Raw genomic sequence first — 23,649 nt, 5'->3', positions numbered from 1 at the left:
TTTTGGTAACACTTTATTTGACGCCTATCTCTGTAACTCATTATAACCATACTTATAATGAGTTATAATGCAGTTATAGCACTGTATAACTATAGTTATAAACACTCATAATGATCATAATGCTTTATAACAATAAGCATAACACACTATAAAGCATTTTATCATGACTTATAAGGTCAGGTATTATAATACATTATAATTGTTAGTAACTCGCTGACAATGCCCACATCGATAATGCATTATAAATATAGTTATAATGTGTTATAATTGGCTTATAAACATGTATAACTATCATTATAAACACTCATAAATTATCATAATGCTTTATAACAATAAGCATAACACATTATAGAGCATTATAACTCTATTATAATACTTGACCTTAAGAGCCATTATAAAATGCTCTATGATGTGTTATGCTTATTGTTATAAAGCCTTATGATAATTTATGAGTATTTATAACGATAGTTATACACGTTTATAAACCAATTATAACACATTATAACTATATTTATATTGCATTATCGATGTGGGCATTGTCAGTGAGTTGCTAACAATTATAACGTATTATAACACCTGACCTTATAAGTCAAGATAAAATGCTTTATAGTGTTTATATCTAAAGTTATACAGTGCTATAACTGCATTATAAGTATGGTTATAATGCGTTATAGAGAAAGGCGTCAAATAAAGTGTAACCATTTTGTTTTATGGGGGGGGGTTGACCTTGGCAGATCAGAATCAGCACCCCAGGAGTCGTGTTGTGGTTTCGCCCCCAAAGAAAGAAAGAAAGAAAACACGTTGTGCGGTGGATGGAGCGTCGGTGTGAAACAACAGAGCTGAAGAGGCTCAGGAGACGTTTTTCACTGTAACACAACTCTGGTGCAAATCTCAGGGGTAATTAGTATCTTTGTGCCTATTGAACACATCAAAAAGGGCCGCTCTGTCACATCTCGCCGCCAGCTTCATAATGCATAGAGAGAGAGGGGGGGGGGGGGGGTGGCGGCTGTGGGTGGTTGAAGTGAACAGCTATATATTGCAATTACGATGGCGCTCGACGAAATGCGACCGAGGTTCAATAGAGATTTTCATCTGCGGGATAGAAGAGGGTAAGAAGCCGGGAAAGTGTGGGTGTAATGAGATGTACAGAAACACACACACACACACACACACACACACACACACATACATAGAGACACAGAGACACAGGGAGAAAGATGAGAGAGACAGTGAGATGAGAGGGGGAAAGAGTGTGTGTGTGTGTGTGTGTGTGTGTGTGTGTGTGTGTGTGTGTGTGTGTGAGGGAAGTGAGTGGTATATGCAGAGATGCAGAGCGACACGTGAGAGATGGAGGTGAAATGTTTTTTTTAAATAGATAAATGGTTGGAGAATCAGGTGAAACAGGAAGAAGAACAACATGTCTGTCTTATTGTATGTATTGTATGCTGTATATGTACGGGTTGATTGCTGTAATTTCGCCGTACTGCTATAGTGACTATAAAGGCTGATTCTGAGAAGAAGAACAAGAAGAACAAGAGGAAGAAGGAGAAGAAAATGAAGAAGAACAAGAAGAAGGAGAAGAACAAGAAGAACAAGAAAAAAGAAGAAGAAGATTATGATTCTCACACTTCCTGGTTCCTGTGAGAAGTTAAAGGGATAGTATCATTTTTTTTAAAAGTGGGGTTGTATGATCTACAAATAGCCCCTAAGTACTTTAATTGCAGTAGAAGACTCTCTGCACTCCTCCCGTTAGCAACGCCAGCCCATAGCCCTGCCCTTACAACATACACTGTTGTGAACAGACCCAAAGAAACGGCCTATTTTCGTGGCCTAAAAGAGGTTTTACCTGAAAAAAAATACACAGTTCCATTATTCGCTATAATATAATTTTTTCCAGCCCTTCAAAGTGCAGGAAAAACACAGTTTTTATTTGGACCTAACCAACTCACGTATCCCTCCGCCCAGGGTTAGCGCCTGCCAATCAGCAGTTGGTTAGGTCCAAATAAAAACTGTGTTTATCTTACACTTTGAGGGGCTGGAAAAAATTATATTATAGTGAACAATGGAACTGTGTACTTTTTTTCCAGGTAAAACCTCTTTTACGAAAATAGGCCGTTTCTTTGGGTCTGTTCACAACACTGTATGTTGTAAATATCTGGGCAGGGCTATGGGCTGGCGTTGCTAACGGGAGGAGTGCAGAGAGTCTTCTACTGCAATTAAAGTACTTAAAGGCTATTTGTAGATCATACAACCCCACTTTAAAAAAAATGCTACTATCCCTTTAATGTTTTTTTTTTTGTTTTTCTTCATGACGACCAGAGAAATGTGATGATTGTCAGATTCTCTGCTTGTGTCCATCTAATCCACTAATCACTGATTTTTTTTTTTTAAACCAATTTTCTCTCCCGTTCTGAATCCTGCCTTCACCTCTTTTCTTAACAGCCGTTAACGAGCCCCTGACAAAGACCTGTTGGAGCGACTGGGGAAGTGACTCAGAGGTCTTTGTTCAAAATTGACTTTTTCTTTCCGTCCATAAAACTCGGGGTCAACATTTTCATCAACCTCTGCCAGACGCTCAGGATGGAGGAGGAAGATTCACACGTTAATGCTCCAATGATTGACTCACAAAGAAACGAGTCATTTTAAACCGTTCGTTATCAAACCATCTGGTCCAAACAACAGAGACAGCACGTCGCCTTCAAACACATCCGTTCATTTCACTAGCACTATCAGCTTGTGCATAGCCTACCGTACTTTCCGGACTATTGAGCGCACCAGCTAAATTTTAAAAGAAAATACACGCACTTGAATATAAGCCGCAGGTTTTCATGTTGTAACATGAGATATTTACACAGAAAGACAGTCGGGAATTGTGTAAATCCGCTCGCTTTTCCGCTGTTTTGGTTACGCTCCTCTCAGCCATGTGCATTTGTTTACAACGAAGCCGGCGAAAAATCAATAAATGGAGCTGTGGATAACGTTACATAACATATACAATGTTACGGCGTGTGTGTTTGTGTAGTCTTTACTGTCATAAATGAAAGATTACGGGCTACGGAGCGCGTTTGTGTTGCTGTGTGCAGAGACGAGGAAAAAAGTAGAAAAAAGTAGCAGCTTATAGTCTGGAAAGTACAGTATTTCCATGATGTCCTCGAAACTCACCAGGATCATGTGGCCGGTGGAGATGTCCATGTTGGAGTGGGCCGGTTCCTCGCTCCAGGACGAGATGCTGCTCCGCGCCGACGGACTGACGGCCTGACCGCCGTCGCTGAACTGAGACGACACACTGTTGATCCGGGAGGAGATCGGCTCCGGGCGCTCGGCCGGAGGTTTGACCGCCATCCGCTGCCGGCAGAGCTCCTGCAGGAGGGAAGAGGAACCATCCGTTCATTACAGTTTCAAACACAAAATCATTTTTACACTTTTGCACTTTTTACATCTATTTTTATTTCTACACTTTTATTTATATACAGATATAGGTTTCTGGTCCTATTAGAGAATTTTATGTCCTTATCCTTCTTTTTAATCCCAGGTTCGAGCCTTTTTAAAGGGTTTTTCCTTGTGTCTCGTATGTCCTTGTGTTTCTCCACCTGACTCGGAACAACCGCACAGAAGTTCCTGTGTGTATGCACAAATGGCAAATAAAGTTTTTGACTTTGACTTGACTTTGACGTTTGAACATAGCGGATAAAACAACTTAAAGTATGTAAGATTTCTCTCAGTTTTTGTTGGACGTTGACAGACCATATAAAACCGAGATATGATTTTTTTTTTGATATATATTTTTTGTCATTTTATAAAACAGACAAAAAGTGGATTTTTGTGGATTTTGAGGCCTAATATGTTAATAAAGTAGGTTAAAGTGGAAAAAAATAACTAATATTAGTTATTAGTTAGCGATATTCTTCACAATCCAATGTCAACTACAGTCTAACATGGATTCACAGTCATTGTCTGGCAGCATCAGTGAACATTTATTTCTGCTAATTCGAGTTTTAGTCAAAAAAAAAGTCACTGTATCACACTCTATGTTTCACTGCTAATCTTCATTAGTTCAATTTAATAACAAGAAGTTGTGGACTTTAAAACTCACACCCTGACGTCACAGATGAACCGTTATGATTGGATTGTTCAGGTCACATGATTTACTGTCACCTCCACCTATAGATGAGTTCATCTGGAACCATAATAATCAGTTTTATCATAAACACATAGAGAAACCGGCTTCCCTTTAAATTACTGTTCATGATTTATATCCTGATTATTAATGCTTTTTTCTTTCTGTGCTCGAGTTCAAAGGCTGAGCAGCAGTCAAAGCAGGAAAGGTAAAGAGTGACTAGTTGTTTGTTTAATGAGCTGCTGTGACTGTGCCTGTGACTGTGACTGTGACTGTGGTGTGTGTTACATCCTTTCAACTGGCCTCATTAACGTGTTGTGACCTTCAGTCCAGACCGGCTCAGCTCCTGTGGGTGAATCACAGCTATAAAACCACCAACAAGCCCCGAGCTGCAGAGCGACGGCAGGAGAAGAGGCTTTTAGGAGACGAGCTGGCTGCAAACATCTGGGCGTGACTGATGAACAAGTAAAACCTTTCTACCACAACACACACACACACACACACACACACACACACACACACACACACACACAACACACACACACAACCTCCACCTGCTGAGCACTGGACAGTTTCCATAGTGTCAACAAAATGCAGCAACCAACCCCGTCCCCGGATAAATAACAACTTTCTGATGTCTGCCAGAGAGACACGGTCTTCATTCATATGTCCGACCAAGTCCTAGACCGAGACCAAACCAATGCGAGACCATTTTCCAGACCTGTATCACTGTATTCAGTAGCAGTCCTCATAATAATCATGTGGTTTGATATTTACATTATTCCTCCTCAGCTAAAAAGAAAATATAATCTTATATAAAATCTATACCATATGTAATTGAACAGAAGAACACAGCACAGACGTTTCCTCCCACTGTCGACACTGGTGGTGACACCAAGTTTTTCAGATGGTTACACAAGCAAATACTTTAGTAGAACAACTTTAATTATCTTAAAGTTACTGAATTACATCACATAAATCAAAGTGTCAGCTGTGTTGACACAAAAAAATGAAAATCTCTGAGTCCAGCTCGACCAAGACCAAGACGTACCACAGCACTAGTTAGAGTTGGAGGAAGATCACGTTGGCCAAAGAGACTGGGATACAACTGTAAAACAACTCTTTAACTTCCTGCAACACAATCACTTCCTTGTCTTGATCTGGCATTTCGAAAAAAAAACACTGGTATCTGTGTTATCATGCTAAAAGGACAGTCTGTGCACTACAAACCAACAAGAAGATACTGTTTGATGTTAATACATCAAACTCTGCGGCTCTGCGACCGCACCGGCCTGACTTTTCAAAGCGCCTCCACAAAGCGACTTCACTGGAAAGGGTAGAAACTTCCTCTCAGTTTTGGTTGGACGTTGAATATTTATAGTGTAAAAGTGGGATGAGATGGGCAGGTGTCTATTTTTTTACTCTCTCGATATATACGTTATGTTTTTTTTGTCATTTTATAAAACAGACAAAAAGTGGATTTTTGTGGATTTTGAGGCCCAATATGTAAATAAAGTGGGTTCAAGTGAAAAAACTGTCAGATTTAGTTGTGAAAAAAATAATTCACCTAACAAGAGTATGGTGAATATTCCTCCATGTGGTATATGTACAGTATATACCAGCTAACAGCTAACAGCCATGAATCAAAATGTTATCACACGGTCACAGCTGGTAAAGACAGGAGTCGTTCATCCTCATGGAGGCAGGAAGCAAATGTTATCTGACAGTTTCACCGATACTGACCGACCAACACTGTGGAGGATTTTCAAAATAAAAGTGTTTGAAACTATACAAAATAAAAGCGTTTTGTCTGTGTTTTCTTCCTCCCTGAGCTGTTGTAAGTCTCTGCAATGCAGCAATAAAGGAAGAAGAGCTGGACCACCTCCTCCTCCTCCTCCTCCTGCTAAAGAGGATTTCTAGGAACCAGTGGATTACATCTTCAGTCCCTGTGTTGACGTTTAATACGACATCAGTGATCAATACGTCCAGTCGTCGTAAATCCAGTCTATGTAATCCTGGGTAGGCAGCAGCACATCGCATCATATCACATCACAGCGGAGCAACATAACCGTGAAGTTTAAAGAACAACAATAAATGTCACCTGACCTTTTAATGTGAAGCCATGCATCACAGACATATCAGTGTGTATGTGAGTGTGTATGAAAAGAGAGAAGACCTGGGCTGAATCTCCGAGGTAATCTGTGTTTCTTAATGAGAGCGATGGCGATGATTAACCGTCGGCGTGTGTGAGTGACGGTGGCGGTAATGTGAGCAGCCTTCATTAGTCTGGATCCCCACGCTGACACTGATCTATGAGCTCGGACACAGGCTCATAAATGTGTGTGCGGATTAATAAAGTGCTGGGGGGGGGGGGGCGACGGAGGAGATGGGGGGGCAAACACAAACATGTCTGCATGTGGAGGAGAGGAGACAGTCAGACACTAGAGGAGGCGCTGAGCCGGAGAGGAACATATTCTGGCTGCAGCTCCGGATTTATAGAGTTTGGATTTTATGGACGTTTCAGTTTCACTATGTGAAGCCTGAGCTGAGCTGAGCTGAGCTGAGGAAAATTATGGGATGAACTCAGAATGATTCAATAACAATTCTGCTAATTGTTTAAGTCGCTTATGAAAAAAAAAAAAAAACCCGCCAGAAACATTAAAAGTAGCAGCTCCAGCTTTTAAGAGGAGATAACTGGACTGGACATTTGGAAAAGATGATACATTATGGCTTATTGACTGTAAAATCTTTTAGTTTTTTGGTTACCTAGCAATGCAACTTAAAGGGATAGTTCAACATTTTTGCAAATTGGCCCATTGCCATAATCGCTATAGTCTAGTAGGTTCGTTACCTTTAATTGTCGGTTCAAGCTATTTTTAGAACGGCGGAGCAGAGCCGTGAGCTACTCAGAGCTACGCTACAGAGGCTCATGGGATTTCTTGGTTTCCCTCAACAAACTCATCAAATACACAATCCAACAACTCCACAACGCTCTGGTGGACAAGTTGTGACCTGCACATTCACCACGCTATGAGATAATAACAGAATGTTACAAGACAGAGTTGTTTTAGAGGTAAATTCATGCAAAACCGCTGATGCGGTCGGGGACAGTTTTTCATCAACAGTCTCTGTATTTCCCTGTAAAACAACTCTGTCTGGTAACGTTGTGTTATTATCTCATAGCGTGGTGAATGTGCAGGTCACAACTTGTCCACCAGAGCGTTGTGGAGTTGTTGGACCAAATCAACTTTTGAATATTTATTCAACCACATGGCACATTATGAGACCACAGGAATTGATTTACTATCAATTAAAGGTTATCAACAGTTGTATAAAAACTAATTATCCTACTAATCATGTTGGTTCCAAGTTACGAGAATGTCCCCGGTCAGAAATAACATTTCAAATATCTTAAGTCATTAGAAGTCTATTGTTAAGTGCCGTCTTCTGATTGGCTATATATAATGTGTAATATAATGTGATCACATTAGTGCTAAATTCGGATTGATTGATTATGGATTTTGCTGCTGACGGCCACAGAGAGTTTTGTACCGTCTATAATATCACTTTGCTGGGGGGGTTAGGGTTACAACATCCACAGAGCTGTCAGTTGAAGCTTGTAAATCATTTCTTATCTCGTAACACTAATAATAAAAAAAAAAAACCCATTGTAATCAATATTCCATACCAAATGAGTAACGTCTTTAATAGTTGGCTGCATGATAACTGGATAATGTATAATGAGAGTTCCCATTAGGGCTGTAATTGATGCTGTTTCTGGCCTAATGACAACTCCAATGGATCTTATAGCCTGTTTGATGTATGTGGACTAATGAAGTGTAATGGAGTATTGAACCGTCTACTACACTTCTAACGTGAGCTTCTAACTTGTTCTCTCCACCCAATAATAATCCAACCGCGCCGTGACACAGGCTTTTATTGTGACAGCTCCACTGTGTTTTAAAACAACACAACTCTCTACTCCGCTGAGATGAGACAGTGGAGGTTTTTATTTTAGGATCAATTTAAAATCTGTAATAAAAGACTAAATATTGGCCTCATAAATCCCCTCCACCCCCTCTTGACTCTTAACCACACCGGTTTGTCTGACTTCCTGTCTGAGCGTCAGAGTTACAGCCTCAGAGACACAACAACCAGGACACCACATTGCATTGAACTGTACACACACGCACTACTCACACACACAGAGGATCGTCAGCGTTCATATTTCAACAAAGCCCACACGGTGAACTTTGCTGCAGCAGCAGATTCTTTTATGATGTAATTAAAACTTCTTAAGAAACGTCTCCCTCCCCCCCCGAGAACCAATTAGAGGACACACACACACACACACACACAAAAAAAAAGAACTGTAAAGGAACAATATAAGGCAGGACATGTTGAGTGTTTAAACGCCAACGCAAATTTACAGCATCTCTGAAGACACAACGTCTTTTTTCATTTAATTTGTGAATTTATACGACGGAGGAGGTGAGAGCGGCCAGAACAGCCTCAGTTTGAACACGACAGAGCAGAGGGGCAGAGGTGTCCACGTCACCTTTGCTTTTTTAAAAGAGGAACTACGCAAGATATTCAGCAACTAAGACAGTGGAAAAAGGAGCGGACTGGCATAATTAGGCCTTTTTCCACTAGCGTTACTCAACTCAGGTTTTTTTTTTTTTTTTCCCCACCTGGTCCATTTTAGTTAGCACCTCAGACGAGGTTCCAGCTGAGATGAGCCGATATTAAAGGGATAGTTCAACATTTTTGGCAAATTGGCCGATTGTCATAGTCTTAGGAGTTGGTTCATTACCTTTAATTGTCGGTGCATGTTGTTTTTAGATCGGCGGGACAGAGATGTGAGCTCTGCACGGCGCACAGTACTGTATACTTTCGCCTTTCCCTCATCAAACTCATCAAATACACAATCCAACAACTCCAAAACGCTCTGGTGGACAAGTTGTGACCTGCACATTCACCACGCTATGAGACGCTGGGCAGAGTGACTTCAAAAGCGCAAGGGTTAGCTTGCGTCTCTGCTCCGCTGATCTCAAAACACCATGCACCGACAATTAAAGGTAATGAACCTAACTGCTATGACTATAGGGATTATGGCAATAGGTGAATTTGCCAAAATGAATTATTCCTTTTAAAAATGTGACGTCAACCGATTACCACTCACAAAATAGAAAACGTACCGACAGCAGCAACAACTGATCTGTACTGAGGCTGTTGTTCTTTCACGCTGTGCAGAAAACCACCTATTGAGGATGTTTTCAGTCCAATATGCAACAAATGAAAACCAGTAAACCAGTAAATATGCAACTAACCAGTCAAAATGTTATTTTATTTGTCGCGGAAATAAGTTTTTGGTTTGTCTGGAAGCTATGGTGGACGATTAACTGAACTTTTTACCTCAATTACGATTAATGACTGATTTATCTATGTTTTTATTGGGTGCAAGCTGCTCGGTGTTTAATTTTCCTCCATGTAGCAGCCTGACTGGATGTGGCGCGGTCATGTGACTACACAGCAGCCAGTGGTGTGTTTTTGGAGTCGGCTCTAAACGTCGGTTTAGATTATTTGTGGATTAATTGCCCGGCCCTGACTGCGAGCTCGCTGCTGCAGGTTGTGCACTCGCAATCAGAGTGAACGATTGCAGCAGAGACTTTAAACAGGTTTCTATTGATCAGACGGGTCCAAATGTAAAAAAAGGAAAATGACACCTGCTGTGGTTTTAAAACGAACCGACCGTATCACAGGAACACGCTTTCCTACTTTGCTGATTCCTACTCCATCAAACCGTTGTTTTGTTTTTGTTTTTTTCAGTAATTGCCGACGCTTTACATTACTGTCCGAGTTAATAAGAGTGATTCCCTTCATTCTGGGAAACAACTGGCTCTGGGTCATTTTCAGAATTGTATTAAAATCTGCCTGCAGAGTTTTTGAAATTCAATTTTCTGTCCGTCGTTGCATCATGGTTGCAGGGACTGCTCTGTGTTCAAGGACGTTTCCATCCTTTTTTTTCAGTTTCCTGCCAAAAGTTGAACATTAAATGCAGCAAATGGGGGAAAATCACCATTTCCAGGAGGACATCCATATTATCTGACGTTTGTGTCTTGTGGATTCATTTTTGTTTTTCTGACGGCGTGCGTGGAGCTCATGAATGAAACGCAATCAAGATGTTTGGTGCATCCATTCTACAGTAACAAAAGCATTTCAACTTTGGTAATAAATAAATAAATAAAGGTGGATGGATGTTCCCAGTGATGGATGGCCCGCGTCTAGAAAGCTGTAAGTCTTCTCAAAATTGATTTTAAAATACAATAAAAATTAATGAAAACAAGTGCTTGTCTGGAAAGGAGAAGGTCGATGATGAAGCTGACGGAAGAGTCGGAAAAACGCTCTGAAATAACTGATATGTAAAAGGACGATCAAGCTCCTGCACGGATCCACAGAGGCAGAAAAAGACGTCATTGATCCACAGACTGTCAAAAACGCAGTTTTGGTTGGAGACACAATAAAAACCTTTCACACAAAAACCACGAAGGAAAAAGAGAAGAATCGATAAAACAGCTCCGAACGACGAGACAAAAAAAGAAAAAGACGGTTACCTTGAAAGCAGAAAAATATTCACTTCACTGCTGTGTGTGTTTTAGCAGAGTGTGTGTGTGTGTGTGTGTGTGTGTGTGTGTGCCTCATCACCCTGCCCCGCCCCGCATACATGAATAAAGGTTAAAAGAAAAAAAAAAAAAAGTAAAACCTCCCATCAACCCCCTCTCGTGGGCACCGGGCCAGGGAATCCACTTGACGCCACATGACCGACACCAATCACGCGTCACCTCGGGGCGACGGCGGGTGAGTCGGTGTCGGGAGGCGTGTGCCACCCAAAGCACCAACCCCCCCCTCCACCTCGCTGTAAAGAAACCTGCTAACGGGAGGACGGCTGCAGGGTTTATGGGGGGCAGGGGCGTGCCCATCGGGGGCCCACGGGGGCCCTCGGGGGAGCCTCTGTTTACACGCCACGCACGACCCCTCTGACCAAAACAAATGTCGGGGTCTTCACCCGAGTGCGTCGCCCCTGAGCCTGAACAAACAAACAAATAGAAGGAGGACATGATACAATATGGTGGAGGAGGAGGGAGGAGGAGAGGAGGAGTAAAAACCTGTTACTGAAAACAAAGAGTCTGGACTGTAAATGCAAAAAAAAAAAGATGATGATGATGATGATGATGATGATGATGATGATGATGATGATGATGATGATGATGCCATGGTAAAAACTAAACTTATATCTATTATTATTAGCGACATATATTAGCGACACTTGTATATATTACGATTACGATACTACGTAATAATTTTACGAGAATAAAGTGGCAATTTTATGAGGAAAAAGCAGCGATTTCCTCCAAGTCCGCCTGGTTCTTTCTGTGGAATAGATGCATTTTCTTGCATATTCCTTCCAAAGTCCTGATACTAAGGACAATGTGGTGCTGATGAGCCAAAAGATTAAGTATCTCCTTGTTCGTGAAACCTTTACTGAAGTACAACTCCACAAAATGCTCCACGGCCTCATTTTAACAACTTTCCTCCTCAAAAACAACATCTTAAAAAATTATGACTTCAAATTATGACTTTTTTTCTTGTAAAATTAGGACTTTATTCTCATAATAGTATGACTTTTTTTCTTGTAAAACTATTACTTTATTCTCAAAGCCGGTGAAAACATCTATTTCTCAATGTGGCCCTGACACTCCATCGTAATATATGAACTGCAGATAAATCAAAGCTTTATAAAGGTGCAGGTGAAAACCTGATCCACCGTGTTCAGGGACAAGACTTTACTGAACTGATAATCAATAAATCATCAATGGCGGAGCAGAGCTGAGTTCACCGGTGCAGGAGACAAAGAGCATAAAGAGACCGTGAACCATGAACTCAGTGTGGACGACGTCAGCTTTTAAATCTTTAAAAAGGAAAAGATGGCCGCCACTGAGAAAACATGATTCACTGGTCGGAGATGGAGGAGTTCATAAAACCTGTCTGTTTGTTGTTAGTTGTGTGTTTTTAGGACGTTGAGCTAAGAGGATTATATGTATTTGTATGTTTCAAATTTCACTCAGGTGAATGACTTCAATCGATTAATCAAATGACATGACAACATGACATCACTTCCTGCAGAGCCAATAGAAAAGCATTGAAGCTGTACAAATCCCTCTGGCCTGTGTTTATATTTTACTTTATTTGCTGATAGATATTGATGAATAACTAAATAAAGGTGCATTAAATTCACACAGTTTCTTACAATAATCCGCTGTCTATGAGTTTTATACGTTTTTTTGACTTCCATGGCTCTTCACTGATCAGTGAATCACATCAGTGGAGGACGACAGTGACCGGAAACAGTCTGAATGTGAGAGGATGTTATCAAACTGCAGACGAGGAAAACTATGAAGAAGGAGGAGGAGGAGGAGGAGGAGGAGGAGGAGGAGGAGGAGGAGGAACGAGAGTTACTGTTTGTTTGTTTGTTTCATCTAAATTGAGATGCAGTGGAGATGTGTTCTGCACTTATTCTCCAGCAGCGTAAAGAAGAAGAAGATGAAGATGATGATGATGTTATCGTGCCCGTGAGAGGAAAACCGACGAGGAAGCAGCAGCAGGAGGGAGGAGGAGGAGAAGAAAAAGAAGATAAATATATAAAAATAAAGAAAACAGGTCATTTGATTTCATCTCGAGTCTTAGAAACTTGTGAAAATATGCAAATCTGTTGAGATATCTCAAACTAGATTCCAAAGCGTTTCTCGTGTTTCAAGAAATTTCACGGCCTGGATGATGATGATGATGATGATGATGATGATGATGATGATTATATCTTAAAATGAGATAATAAATAAATCTTCGAGATAAAAATCTGGATTTGTGGAAAAAATCTGTGTTAAATTTTTTTTTTAAAAGCTGCCAGAGAGTCTCTTCACTTCGACTTCGAGGGAAAAGAAGAAAAAAATAAAAAGATGAAAGTGGGATCAGACGGCGGCGACTCCCACGTCGACATCCCAGTGTCTCCGTCTCTCCGCCCGGCGCTCCGACTCCGACACGCTGCACACGCTCCTCCGTCGACGCCTGTCAATCAAAGCCTCCTTTGTCGGCGTCGGCCAATCCCGCTTCGCCGTTTCACAGGGAGCGTTTGATTGACAGGCCGGGGAGCGGAGGAGAGGAGGAGGAGGGGGGTGGGGAGCTGCTGCAGGTGGAGGGGGAGGGGTGTGTGTGTGTGTGTGTGTGTGTGTGTGTGTGTGTGTGTGAAGCGAGGCCTCAAACAAATGCGCCAAGGGTGAGAAACATTAACATGCAGTCGGCCGAGCCTGAGAGTGTGTGCATGCATATACAGTATGAGTGTGTTTGCATGTGTGTGCGTGTGTGTGTGTGTGTGTGTGCATGTGTTTGTGTGTGCATGTGTGTGTGTGTTTGCCAGCCAGTATGAAGGAGCTGCAGCAGTACGGCCGTCAGGCAGCCTGCCGCTTCCTGTCTGCTTTTAATTGCATGTAGCCCTAGAGACTGCACACACACACATTGAAACACACACACACACACATTGAAACACACACACACACACACACACACACACACACCCAGGGAACCCCTCGGTGCTGACAAAGAGACGAGGCTGACGCGGCTCAGACGGAGCTGAACGCCGACGGAGACGATGACGCCGACGGAGGAGACGAGAGAGTCGAGCGTCATCGAGGTATCTATCGGACGACCAATGCGTAAACACGGTCGCTATGGTTACCTGTGAATTTTAATTAATTAGCATTTTCCAATTAGACGCCTGGAGGCAAGTAACCGTGAAGATAAAAAGTTCCTCCACTCTGAGGAAAAGTAAATATTTGGTGTCGACAGTCGGACGTCTCGGTGACGCCTCGCTGCTTTTAAATCCTCAGCGTAGGAAGCTACGTCACGTTTCGCTAATAATAAAATTAAAACAACAACTGAAAGACACCATGATGATTTTTTACAAGTCTGAAGCTCTGACGCAGCAGCTCCGTCTGTTTCACAAGTTTAAATAAAAAATAAAACACATATTCCCCCGGAGAAGAGCATGAAACGTAAGCACTTAGGGGACGGAGGCGGCGGCTCGTTATAGAGTCAATGCTCACAGGAACTCGCTCATTTAAAAACATGGTGCTGAAAAGGTCAGAGAGAGAGAGAGAGGGAGGGAGAAATCTCAATCTAATTCTTCTGCTCAAAAAACCACTTAATATTGGATTCTGTAAATTAAATTTCACACCCGGCTATTCAGGCCAAAGGATAATTACAGCCAGAGAGTGACAGGAGGAAGGAAGGAAGAGAGGAAGAGAGGGATGGAGACGACTGGAGGAGGGAAAACCTGTTGGATCCACGATGTTTGACCGAATCACAGCAGCGATTACGTTACACACACACACACACACACACACACACACCACATGACCCCAACCTGGTTTTAACGTGTCAATACAATAATATGAAAACCAGGAAGTCGATACCACAATAATATTTTCCAGCCATGAAACCAGAGATGCTGCAAATCTGATAGTAATTAAAAAAGGTCTTTATACTTTATGTTTTATAGAGCATAATGATGATTAATGGTGAATCCATCAAAAACAAATGAAGCCTCTTCAATATGACAAGTCATTTCAGCCACTGCTGTATAAACATATACAGTGGCATTGTGTAACAGTTCATCAAGTGGAAGATGAAATGATCTCCGAAAGACATAAAGTTACACATGAAACACTCTTTTTCAATATTTTAATCAATATGTATTATTTTTAGTTTTCTACAGTTTTAGAGTGAAAAAGAGAAACAAAGCAGCAGCCTGCTAAAGAATGAGAAACCCAGGAGCCAAACCTTTACTGTGGCTCTTTTCCTTTTCTTTCATCTTGGAAATAATAAAAACACAAGTTATATAGTTTAAAATGTAACAGGGATGTGTCATCTGTAACTTTATGTCTTTTGGAGATCTGTTCAACTGTTCACATTAACAGAAACTTTGACCTCTGGTGCCCAAACTTTTGCATGACACTGTATATATATAAAATTACTAAAGAGGTTTCAGTTGTTTTTGATGAATTCACCATTAATCATCATTATGCTCTATAAAACATAATATAGAGCCATCGTAAGAAGATTTAGGTCATTTTTCTTTACAAAAAGATCATGCTCCTTCACAGAAGAATCTGGAGCTCGACCCAATCGAGTTGGAAAATAAAACTGGACAGATCTATTCTACATTGAAAGGAAAACCAGAGAGCATGATAGGATAACACTGGGGAATATATTGACACTATGCCAGAGAGATGTGCTGCAGACCAGATATTAAATTAAAGGGGACATATTATGGAAATATCACTTTCTGCAGGCTCTGTAACATATATTTAGGTGTTTGTTTTGCCTTCCGGCCCCTAAAATGGGAGAATTGACAAAAAAAATCTATAACTTTCAGACTCCTGAGGTTGACTTGTTCCCTCAGTTGTCTTCCAATGATGTAACTAGTTTTCAAATTTGCATAATCCCACCCATACCTGGTACCGGTAAAAGGGGGCGTGGCCTGGTGAGCAGTGGTTCATTAGCATTTAAAGGGACAGACACGGAAACTGTTCTGAACAGGGCTGTTTAGAGAGGATGAAACGAGCTGTGATGTTTGATCCTTGTGGTATTTTGACTGAAGCATGTCACAGACATGTCTTTAAGACACCTGGGAACTATTTTAATTTGTGAAAAAGGGGCAGAATATGTTTCCGGACTCACTTCATCTGATTGTGCTCAGAGCAAACATCTGCATATTTTATCAACATAATGATATGACATTATGTTTTGGAAGCAAAAAAAATGCTGTTATTTTGGCTTCCACATATGGTGAAAGTTGGGTTTTTAAAAATACGATTCTGCAGCACAAACAAGCTGCGATCTAACAATAAATTCTTGTTTTGTGTAAGCTTCATTTTCTGTCTAACTTTAACACCTTTCCTCGTTTTCTTGTGAACCATTAGATCATTTTACCGCTGAAAGGCCCAAACAGAAACATCTCCGTGTGCAGTAACTCCTCCTACCTGGTAGGTGGCGGTAGCATCTCCGGCGGCGTCCGTCCCCAGGTTGGTGAGCTTCTCCTTGAGCTTGTGGTGGGAGCGGTGGCGGAGGCAGTAGACCACGGTGGAGGCCAGCAGCACGCCCACGATGCACAGGATGGACACCACCGTCAGCACCAGGAACTTGGTGGACTCGGCCTGGCTGTACTTGGTGGGGATCTGCTTGACCTGGCTTCCCTGTGTAACACACACACATACACATAAAGGGTTAATGATACACGTGAGGTAAAGTGTCAGCGTGCAGAGCGTAGTACTATCACAGCCAAGACGACGAGAGCTTTGATTCATCCGCCGCCGCACTACAAAAAGAGTTGGTGATGATGAAGCAGCTGCTGCAGAACAAACAGCAGGAGGGAGAAGGAGAAAAAAAACACTCTGTTCCTAAAACCAGAAAGAAAAGTACAGCAGGTGATTCCAGTGATCAGTCAGACAAGAGGAACTCATCTGCAGCATCATCTGGACAACGTGTTGTTGCTGCAGACTCTCAGAGCTTCACGGCGCATGGTCGGACACTCCTGGATCAAAGCACACACACAAACACACCCGCTATTTTTCGCTATTTGAACAGAATTCTAATTATTGTAAAAACGAGAACATTCGAAGGTGGAAACTGGCGCTCCAACGTGTTCCTTCAACAACGACACAAATTAACGTTGTGCGTCACAGCGATCGGAACGGATTACGACGTTGCACCGCTACTTAGAATATTTCGATTTCCCTTCTTGATGTTTTATATTGAGGTGGAAAAACTTAGTCTGGGGCCGTTGATTCGCTGTTTTGGTAAGCAACCGGATCCAGAGTGAGAGAGACAGGTCTTTCCTTCAAAATAAAAGCACCAAGCTAATTAAATGCGGTGAAACTCTTTAATTTAAGGAATATAATTTACAAGAAATTCCCCGAGCCATTAAGTTAACCTTTTACTTTTATTGTATTACAAGTTATTGTCTATTTTATAAGTTTTATGTTGGTGAACACTTTTACTTTTACTTTTTACTGAATTTGGTGATTTCCGGATCCGCTAGAAGACGGGAACCAGAATGCTGACAAAATTCAGAGTTAACTCGTGCGGCAACTCTTCAAACTCTAGAAGAGGCTGGTGAAACAGGACAAACGGCCATTTCTGAAAACCTTTAAGTGTGTTGCAAATGTTACATAAGAGATGTGGTTGACATGCCCTCTAGTGGACGCGGGACGTAATAATAATAAGCTGGTATAGGTGAATATAATGAGCTTAAAAAAGGGCAAAAAAAACATTAAAAATGTGAATATAATTTGAATATTTAACATAAGAAGCGTTAGAAATTCAAATCTGATATGGGGGGAAGATTGAAGATTGAAGCCCTAACACCTAAATCTATGGTTTGACAGATAATAATCTCTCTGAACTCCTTTAATGATTCTCATGATGTTTGATTCAACATGACATCATCATCACACGACTCCTTCCTTCCCATCTTTCCCTCTTTTCCTTTTTTTTTTGGAAACACATAAATATGCATATCACCCTGCTCGATGAAAAGTATAATCACAAGCGTTTGTTCCACCATCTGTGCCCAGAAGTGCATAGAATGCATAAACTCCTGTTTAGCAAAGCATTCTGGGAGTCTCCAGACAGCTTCACAACACACCACACAGACGCTGCTGCTGCTGCTGCTGCTGCTGCTGCTGCTGCTGCTGCTGCTGCTGCACTGGACGACTTCTTTATTAATTTTCTCTTCAACCCACAGAAGTTCTGCCGTCTACAGCAGCAGGTGCAGGGGAAAAAACAACAGATTCTTCAGCAGCAAAACAACCTGAAGATGAAAGATCTCAGTCTGCTGCTGTGGAGAATAAAATGGACTCATGGTGGATGGTGAAGAGGCTGGAGGAGGAGGAGGAGGAGGAGGAGGAGGAGGAGGGAGGGGGAGGGGGCTGTGGATAATGGGCCCTGTTGCGTTTCACCTGACTACTGAGACTTAACAATGGGCGACATAATTCCCCGTTATTACACACTACCGCGTAATGATCTGCACAACAAAGACGAGGAGACAAACTGCACACGGCGACGACGACGAGGCCGACAACTGGTCCTGACAAAGAGTTATCACAAGAAATCAATAGCAAGGAGGAAAAAGCTGCCTCTGTTTTGTGTTGTGTTGTGTTGTTTTGTGTTTTCTTTGGACTGGTCTCTGTCTGTTTGGATGTTTCTGTTTCTTCGAGCTGATTTTAAAGATTTCCTCTGTTTTTCTTTCTGTAAACGGCTGCTGCAGCTCCTTATTCTCCTCCTTTGATGATGCCAGTTTCATGCTGCACATTCACATTATGCATGTTTTTGGTTTTTTATTTCGCTGCCAGAGGAAAAAAAGTGTAGAGAGGGAAATGGAAAAAATAAAAAAATAACAAATCCTGAGGAGGTTCTGCTCTCATACAGAGAGAGGAGAGGAGAGGAGAGGCAGCAGGCTGGTGTTGAGGGTGAAACACAAAAAAAAGAGGAGGTGGTGTGTGTGTGTGTGGTTTGGGGGGGTTACCCAAAAAAAAAAAAAAAAAAAGAATCCTCAGTGGTAGAGGTCACAGAGATTAGGCGAGGTTCGGCGTGGTGAGTTAATGGAAAGGAGGCTTTGAAAGCGTTGGGAGGGGGGAGGAGAAGGGAGGGGGGGTGAGGAATTCTTGTGAGTTTTCAGAAAGTGCCCCCCCTTCCTTACACACACACACACACACACACACACACACACACACACTCCCTCCCTATGATTTCATTCATTGCTGCTGCATTCAGCACCTGATAAAGAGCCTGCAGAAGGAGCCACAATGGAGGACAACAGTTGTCCACTCTGCTCTGCTCTGCTCTGCTCTGCTCTGCTCGCCGCTCGCTGCTCTACTGTAAAAAAAAAAAAAGCCGGTTGCATAGTAATGTGTGGCGGCCTTGAAAGGAAACTGTGGGTTTTCACACCGGAGGAGAAGGGGGAAAAAAAGATTTATTTCTAATAATAAGAAACAAGAAATGAGGAAAAAAGCAGCTCTGAACTCTGCAGCGTATCATAATAATAATAATCATCATCATAATAAATGATTTATCTACTAACTGCAAGTTACAACTGAGGCGGTTCATGAATCTGTGATAAACATAATGCAGGCAGTCTGTTTATGTTGGATTGCTACGGATGCAGATATTAATATTGCATTAGGGCATCCATTAAAAGAAAGTGATTGTGGTTTTGCTTGTGTATTTTTAATGCTTCTTTTCATTAATGCTGTCTCAGTGTAACAGATCGCAGCAGCAGCAGCAGCAGCAGCAGCTCAGCCTGTGTACGTGTGCTGGACATTAATAATGCATTACTGCTGATGCCACACGTTCCCACTGCAATCATCTTTTTTGCAAAATGTTTTTTTTTTTCCTTTTTTTTCTTTCTTTTAAAACTTGCGGATCAAATAACTTCATTTGTCATTTTCCTCCTCGAGTCGTCTCATTGTTTTGTCAAATTAAGTTTCATGGAGAGCGATTGCATCTTGCTCGGCGAGTAATGGCCCATAATTCAAGGCTCTAACTGTAACAGCTCAGTCATCTTTCACGGGACAGATGCCGGCGTTTCCACTGTGCGCACACACACACACACATGCACACACACACACACACACCCTCCCCTCTTGGTCGCTTTATCATGGCCGCCTCGCATGTCTGTCTATTGATTCAAACAAATGTAGCCTGACCCCGACTGCTTAATCAAGTTTGGTTGCAGTTGTTAGTAGCAGTAAAAGGGATGGAGGCGTGTGTGTGTGTGTGCATGTGTGTGTGTGTGTGTGTGTGTGTGTGTGTGCATGCCTGGGTAGTTTGCAGCTCTGACAGACGAGCAGCCGTTGCGTCGGCGCTGCAGAGGCAGATGTAGCAGAAATTTGCAATGATTGAAAATCAAACGTTTGCTGAGGGCGGGAGGCCGCCGCCGCCGCCGCGCGTGTGCAGACGTTGACTGCGATAGAGGAAAAGAAACACACACATACACACATTTACACACACATATGATCCCTACAACTGTTATTCAAACCTTTTTCTTTTTAAAAACGCTGCTAAACATGGAGTCTCTGTATTCTCAGTGTTTTTAGGGCGAATGTTCTGCACATTGAATTTCCTTTTAGATGTTTTCAGGCCTAAATCTGAGAGCAGTTTCCTTCTTGTCTTATTTTATCTTCTATTATATGAAACCTACTCTTTCTCTCTCTCTCAATATATATAGTATATATAGCTATATATACCTCTGTGTAACCTACTGTCTGACTATCTGTCTATGTTTGTCTTCACAGTCCGATGTCTAATGCTTTCCAATGCGGATTTGACTGCAAATGGCAAATAAATGACTCTTAACTCTGACTCCATGAAGCCTCTTCAGTGACATGCATGGGTGAAACTGAAGTGACCTGTATCTGCACACCAACCCTTCAAACACACACACACACACACACACACTGGCCCCGGCCCCCGGCCCTGCAGCTCGCAGGCCTCCCTCGCTCCACTCGTCCTCCTGTGGCTCTGCACTCCCAGTCAGACGTCAGAGCTACAACTGGACTGTTTGTGTTGCCGGTTTGATCGGAGATGAAATATTTAATTTTTTTTGTTTTTTTTTAGTATTCGACGCTGAAAAAAATCAGACATTTGGATCAAGTGTGAGGCTGGGAATGAAAAAGAAAATCTCCACCAAATACAAGGCACCGGGGGGAGAAGAAGGGAGTTCCTTTCATGCCTCCTCCACCTCTTTTGTCCATCTGCTCCGGCACAGGAAAAAAAAAAACGCAAAAAAAAAAATTGTACTTGCAAATTCTTCATTTCATTTCACGTAAAAGGCAAACGTGATTTGACGTACACAGTGTGCAGCTCCTCCTGAGTCCGTCTCTCTGACTGACTGACTGACTGACTGACTGGGTTCAGCCCTTTTTCAGCAAATATCAGACACACTCCCCACAGACAGACGGGCGTCTTTGAACAGGAGGAAAAGAACAAAAAAAAACGCTCAGAAAGAGAAGAGATGTGGTGCTGCTGCAGCACATCTTCACATTCCTTTTTTTTTTTTTTATCTTTTCCTTTAAAAAAAAAAAAAATCCTGATCTGGTGAATTTTTGGAGTCAGTTTTGCGTTGAAACTGTGTCTCCATCCTCCCTGAGAGAGGGAGGGAGGGAGGTGCAGGCAGCAGCGCTCTCGCTCTCCTCTCTCCTCTCATTCATCCACTTACAATAATCTGCTTTAGGTTTTTACTACTTAAGAATTTGTCACTTCAAATCAATTTAGAAATTAGATTCAGGTGGAATCAGTTTGCAGGAAGAAAAAAAAAAAGAAGTGTGTAGTTTTCAGCGTCTTGTGGATTTGAGATGGAGGTTTTAAGTGGTGGAGGGGTTACGTCTCCTGGCTGGGGTGTGTGTGTGTGTGTGTGTGTGTGGGAGGGAATGGGGGGGGGGGGGTGGATTAGCCCGGCTCCCATAGACAAAAGGCAGATGGATTTGCACGGCTCGGGCTTCATTCAGGACGGGTGAAAAAAGGTCAGAGGGAGCGCGGCGGCCGGCCATTGTCTCCCGCTGCAGGAGACAAAGATGTGTCCCTCACCTCCGATTCATCCTGGGCCTTTGAAAAAGTTCAACACAACCTCTCAGCGCACACACACACACCCACCCACACACACACACACACACACATATATATATGCATGCATGTAGCCAATACATCACTCATCAGTGTGATTTCATATTTTGCAGGTGCACACTTGGATGTTTGCAATGTTCCCCTCACCCACCCACACACCCACTCCAATGCTGTGTGTGTGCGTGCATCCACTGCAAACACACACACACATACATACAAATACACTTAGGCTTAAGCAGTAAGTCCACACACACACACACAATGTAGAAACAGCCCAACAACGTGATGCAAAACCAACAGAAACTCTGAATCTCTCCTCACTAAGCCACAGAAATAAAATAAAATGTGTGAATCCATTCCTCAGCCGATATCACAGGCTGCATACAGATCAGGCTTCCTCCTCCTCCTCCTCCTCCTCCTCCAACTTGGATTTTGTGCATTTGTACTTGCGAGGTTTTTTTTAAAAAAACAACACAAAAACACACAACTCTGTGCTCCAGCTGTGGCGCGGAGCAGCAGCTGTGCAGACGGAGGAACAGCGGTAAATCCCATTAAACTCGGTGTTATCACAACGTTCCGGTGAAGCTGCAGCTGCACGGAGCCGAGCTCACGAGGGGCGCGCCGTCAATCAGCCTCCCAACTCCACAGATACCCCCCATACCCCCCCTCCCACCCCCACTACCCCCCTACAGCCCCACACAGCCTGCAGACACACACTGGCTGGGTTCAGGGCAAAGACTACGAGTCGATTTTTACATTTTTTTTTGGTTATAAAATGTTATAAATTAATAAATAAATCATTTTTAGGGGGATGTGAGAGAACGCACTCCCTCAGTCCTTCAGAGGAATGAATGAGCCACAGCAGCAGGACTCTCACTCTCACTCCTCTTTTATATTTTATCATTTTTTCCTTTTTTTTTTTTAACGCTACATCAACATAAATGACAATAATGAAATCTTACCGAGGCTCGGCGGTGAGGTGACACCTCCTCCTCCTCCTCCTCCTCATCATCCTGCTCCTGCTTCGCCTCCTCCCGCGTCTATTTCCCATTCCACTCCGACAGCGACTCAGAGGCAGCAGCAGCAGCAGCAGCCGGCAGAGGAGGAGGAGGAGGAGGAGGAGGAGGAGGAGGAGGAGAGAGGGAGTGAGTTTCATCTCCTCCCATCACCTCCTTTTTTTTCTCTCCTCTTTGAAACGGATTGTTAAAAATTGAAAGTTCCCAGCTTCCTCTCCTCCTCATCCACCTCCTTTCTCCTCTTCATCCTCTTCTTTCTTCTTCTTCTTTCTGCCATTTGCTTCATCCGTTACCAAAAAATATAAAAAAGAGGAAAAATGCACCAACCGGTTTCTCTCCAGTCTTTTTCTTTTTTCCTTCACACAGTTGAGCACTCGCTCAGAGAGCAGAGAGAGGAGAGGAGGAGGAGAGGAGAGAGAAGAGAAGAGAGGACCAACTCGCCTCCTCCACTTCCACACACAGAAATGAGATGCTGATTTTTTTCCGAGCGATAGAGAGAGAGAGAGAGAGAGAAAGAGAGAGAGAGAGACTACAAAGTGCACTGTGGGGCTCCTCCTTATATCCCCTCCCATCCCTCCCCTCCGCTCCCTGCCTGTCTACAGCACATGTCACCTCCCCTCGTTGCCATGGCGACGGCTCCACATGTTGCCGACAGGAGGAGAGGAGAGGAGGAAGAGGAGAGAGGAGAGGAGAGGAGAGGAGAGGAGAGGAAGAGGAGGAGGAGGAGGTGAGGACAAGGGAGGAAAAGGGAAAGGAGGAGGAGGAGGAGGGGAAGGAGGGGAA

General features: G+C 42.7%; 1 protein-coding gene across 1 annotated transcript in view; it reads right to left on the bottom strand.

The window, feature by feature from the left end:
• LOC146969945 (receptor-type tyrosine-protein phosphatase N2-like) overlaps positions 1-23,649 on the bottom strand; it is a 261,873-nt gene that overhangs the window by 44,642 nt on the left and 193,582 nt on the right. The window contains exons 13-14 of the mRNA XM_085805467.1: positions 16,213-16,425; positions 3,163-3,360 (exon numbers count right to left, since the gene is read on the bottom strand). Coding sequence (XP_085661593.1) covers positions 3,163-3,360; positions 16,213-16,425 — 411 coding nt within the window. The remainder of the gene's footprint in view (positions 1-3,162; positions 3,361-16,212; positions 16,426-23,649) is intronic.

Source organism: Trachurus japonicus, chromosome 17 (genome assembly GCF_045865225.1).
Source record: "Trachurus japonicus isolate A0001 chromosome 17, Traja_1.0".
Classification (NCBI taxonomy): domain Eukaryota; kingdom Metazoa; phylum Chordata; class Actinopteri; order Carangiformes; family Carangidae; genus Trachurus; species Trachurus japonicus.
Note: the sequence above shows the minus strand (reverse complement) of the source record. Positions and strands in the feature narration are given on the sequence as shown.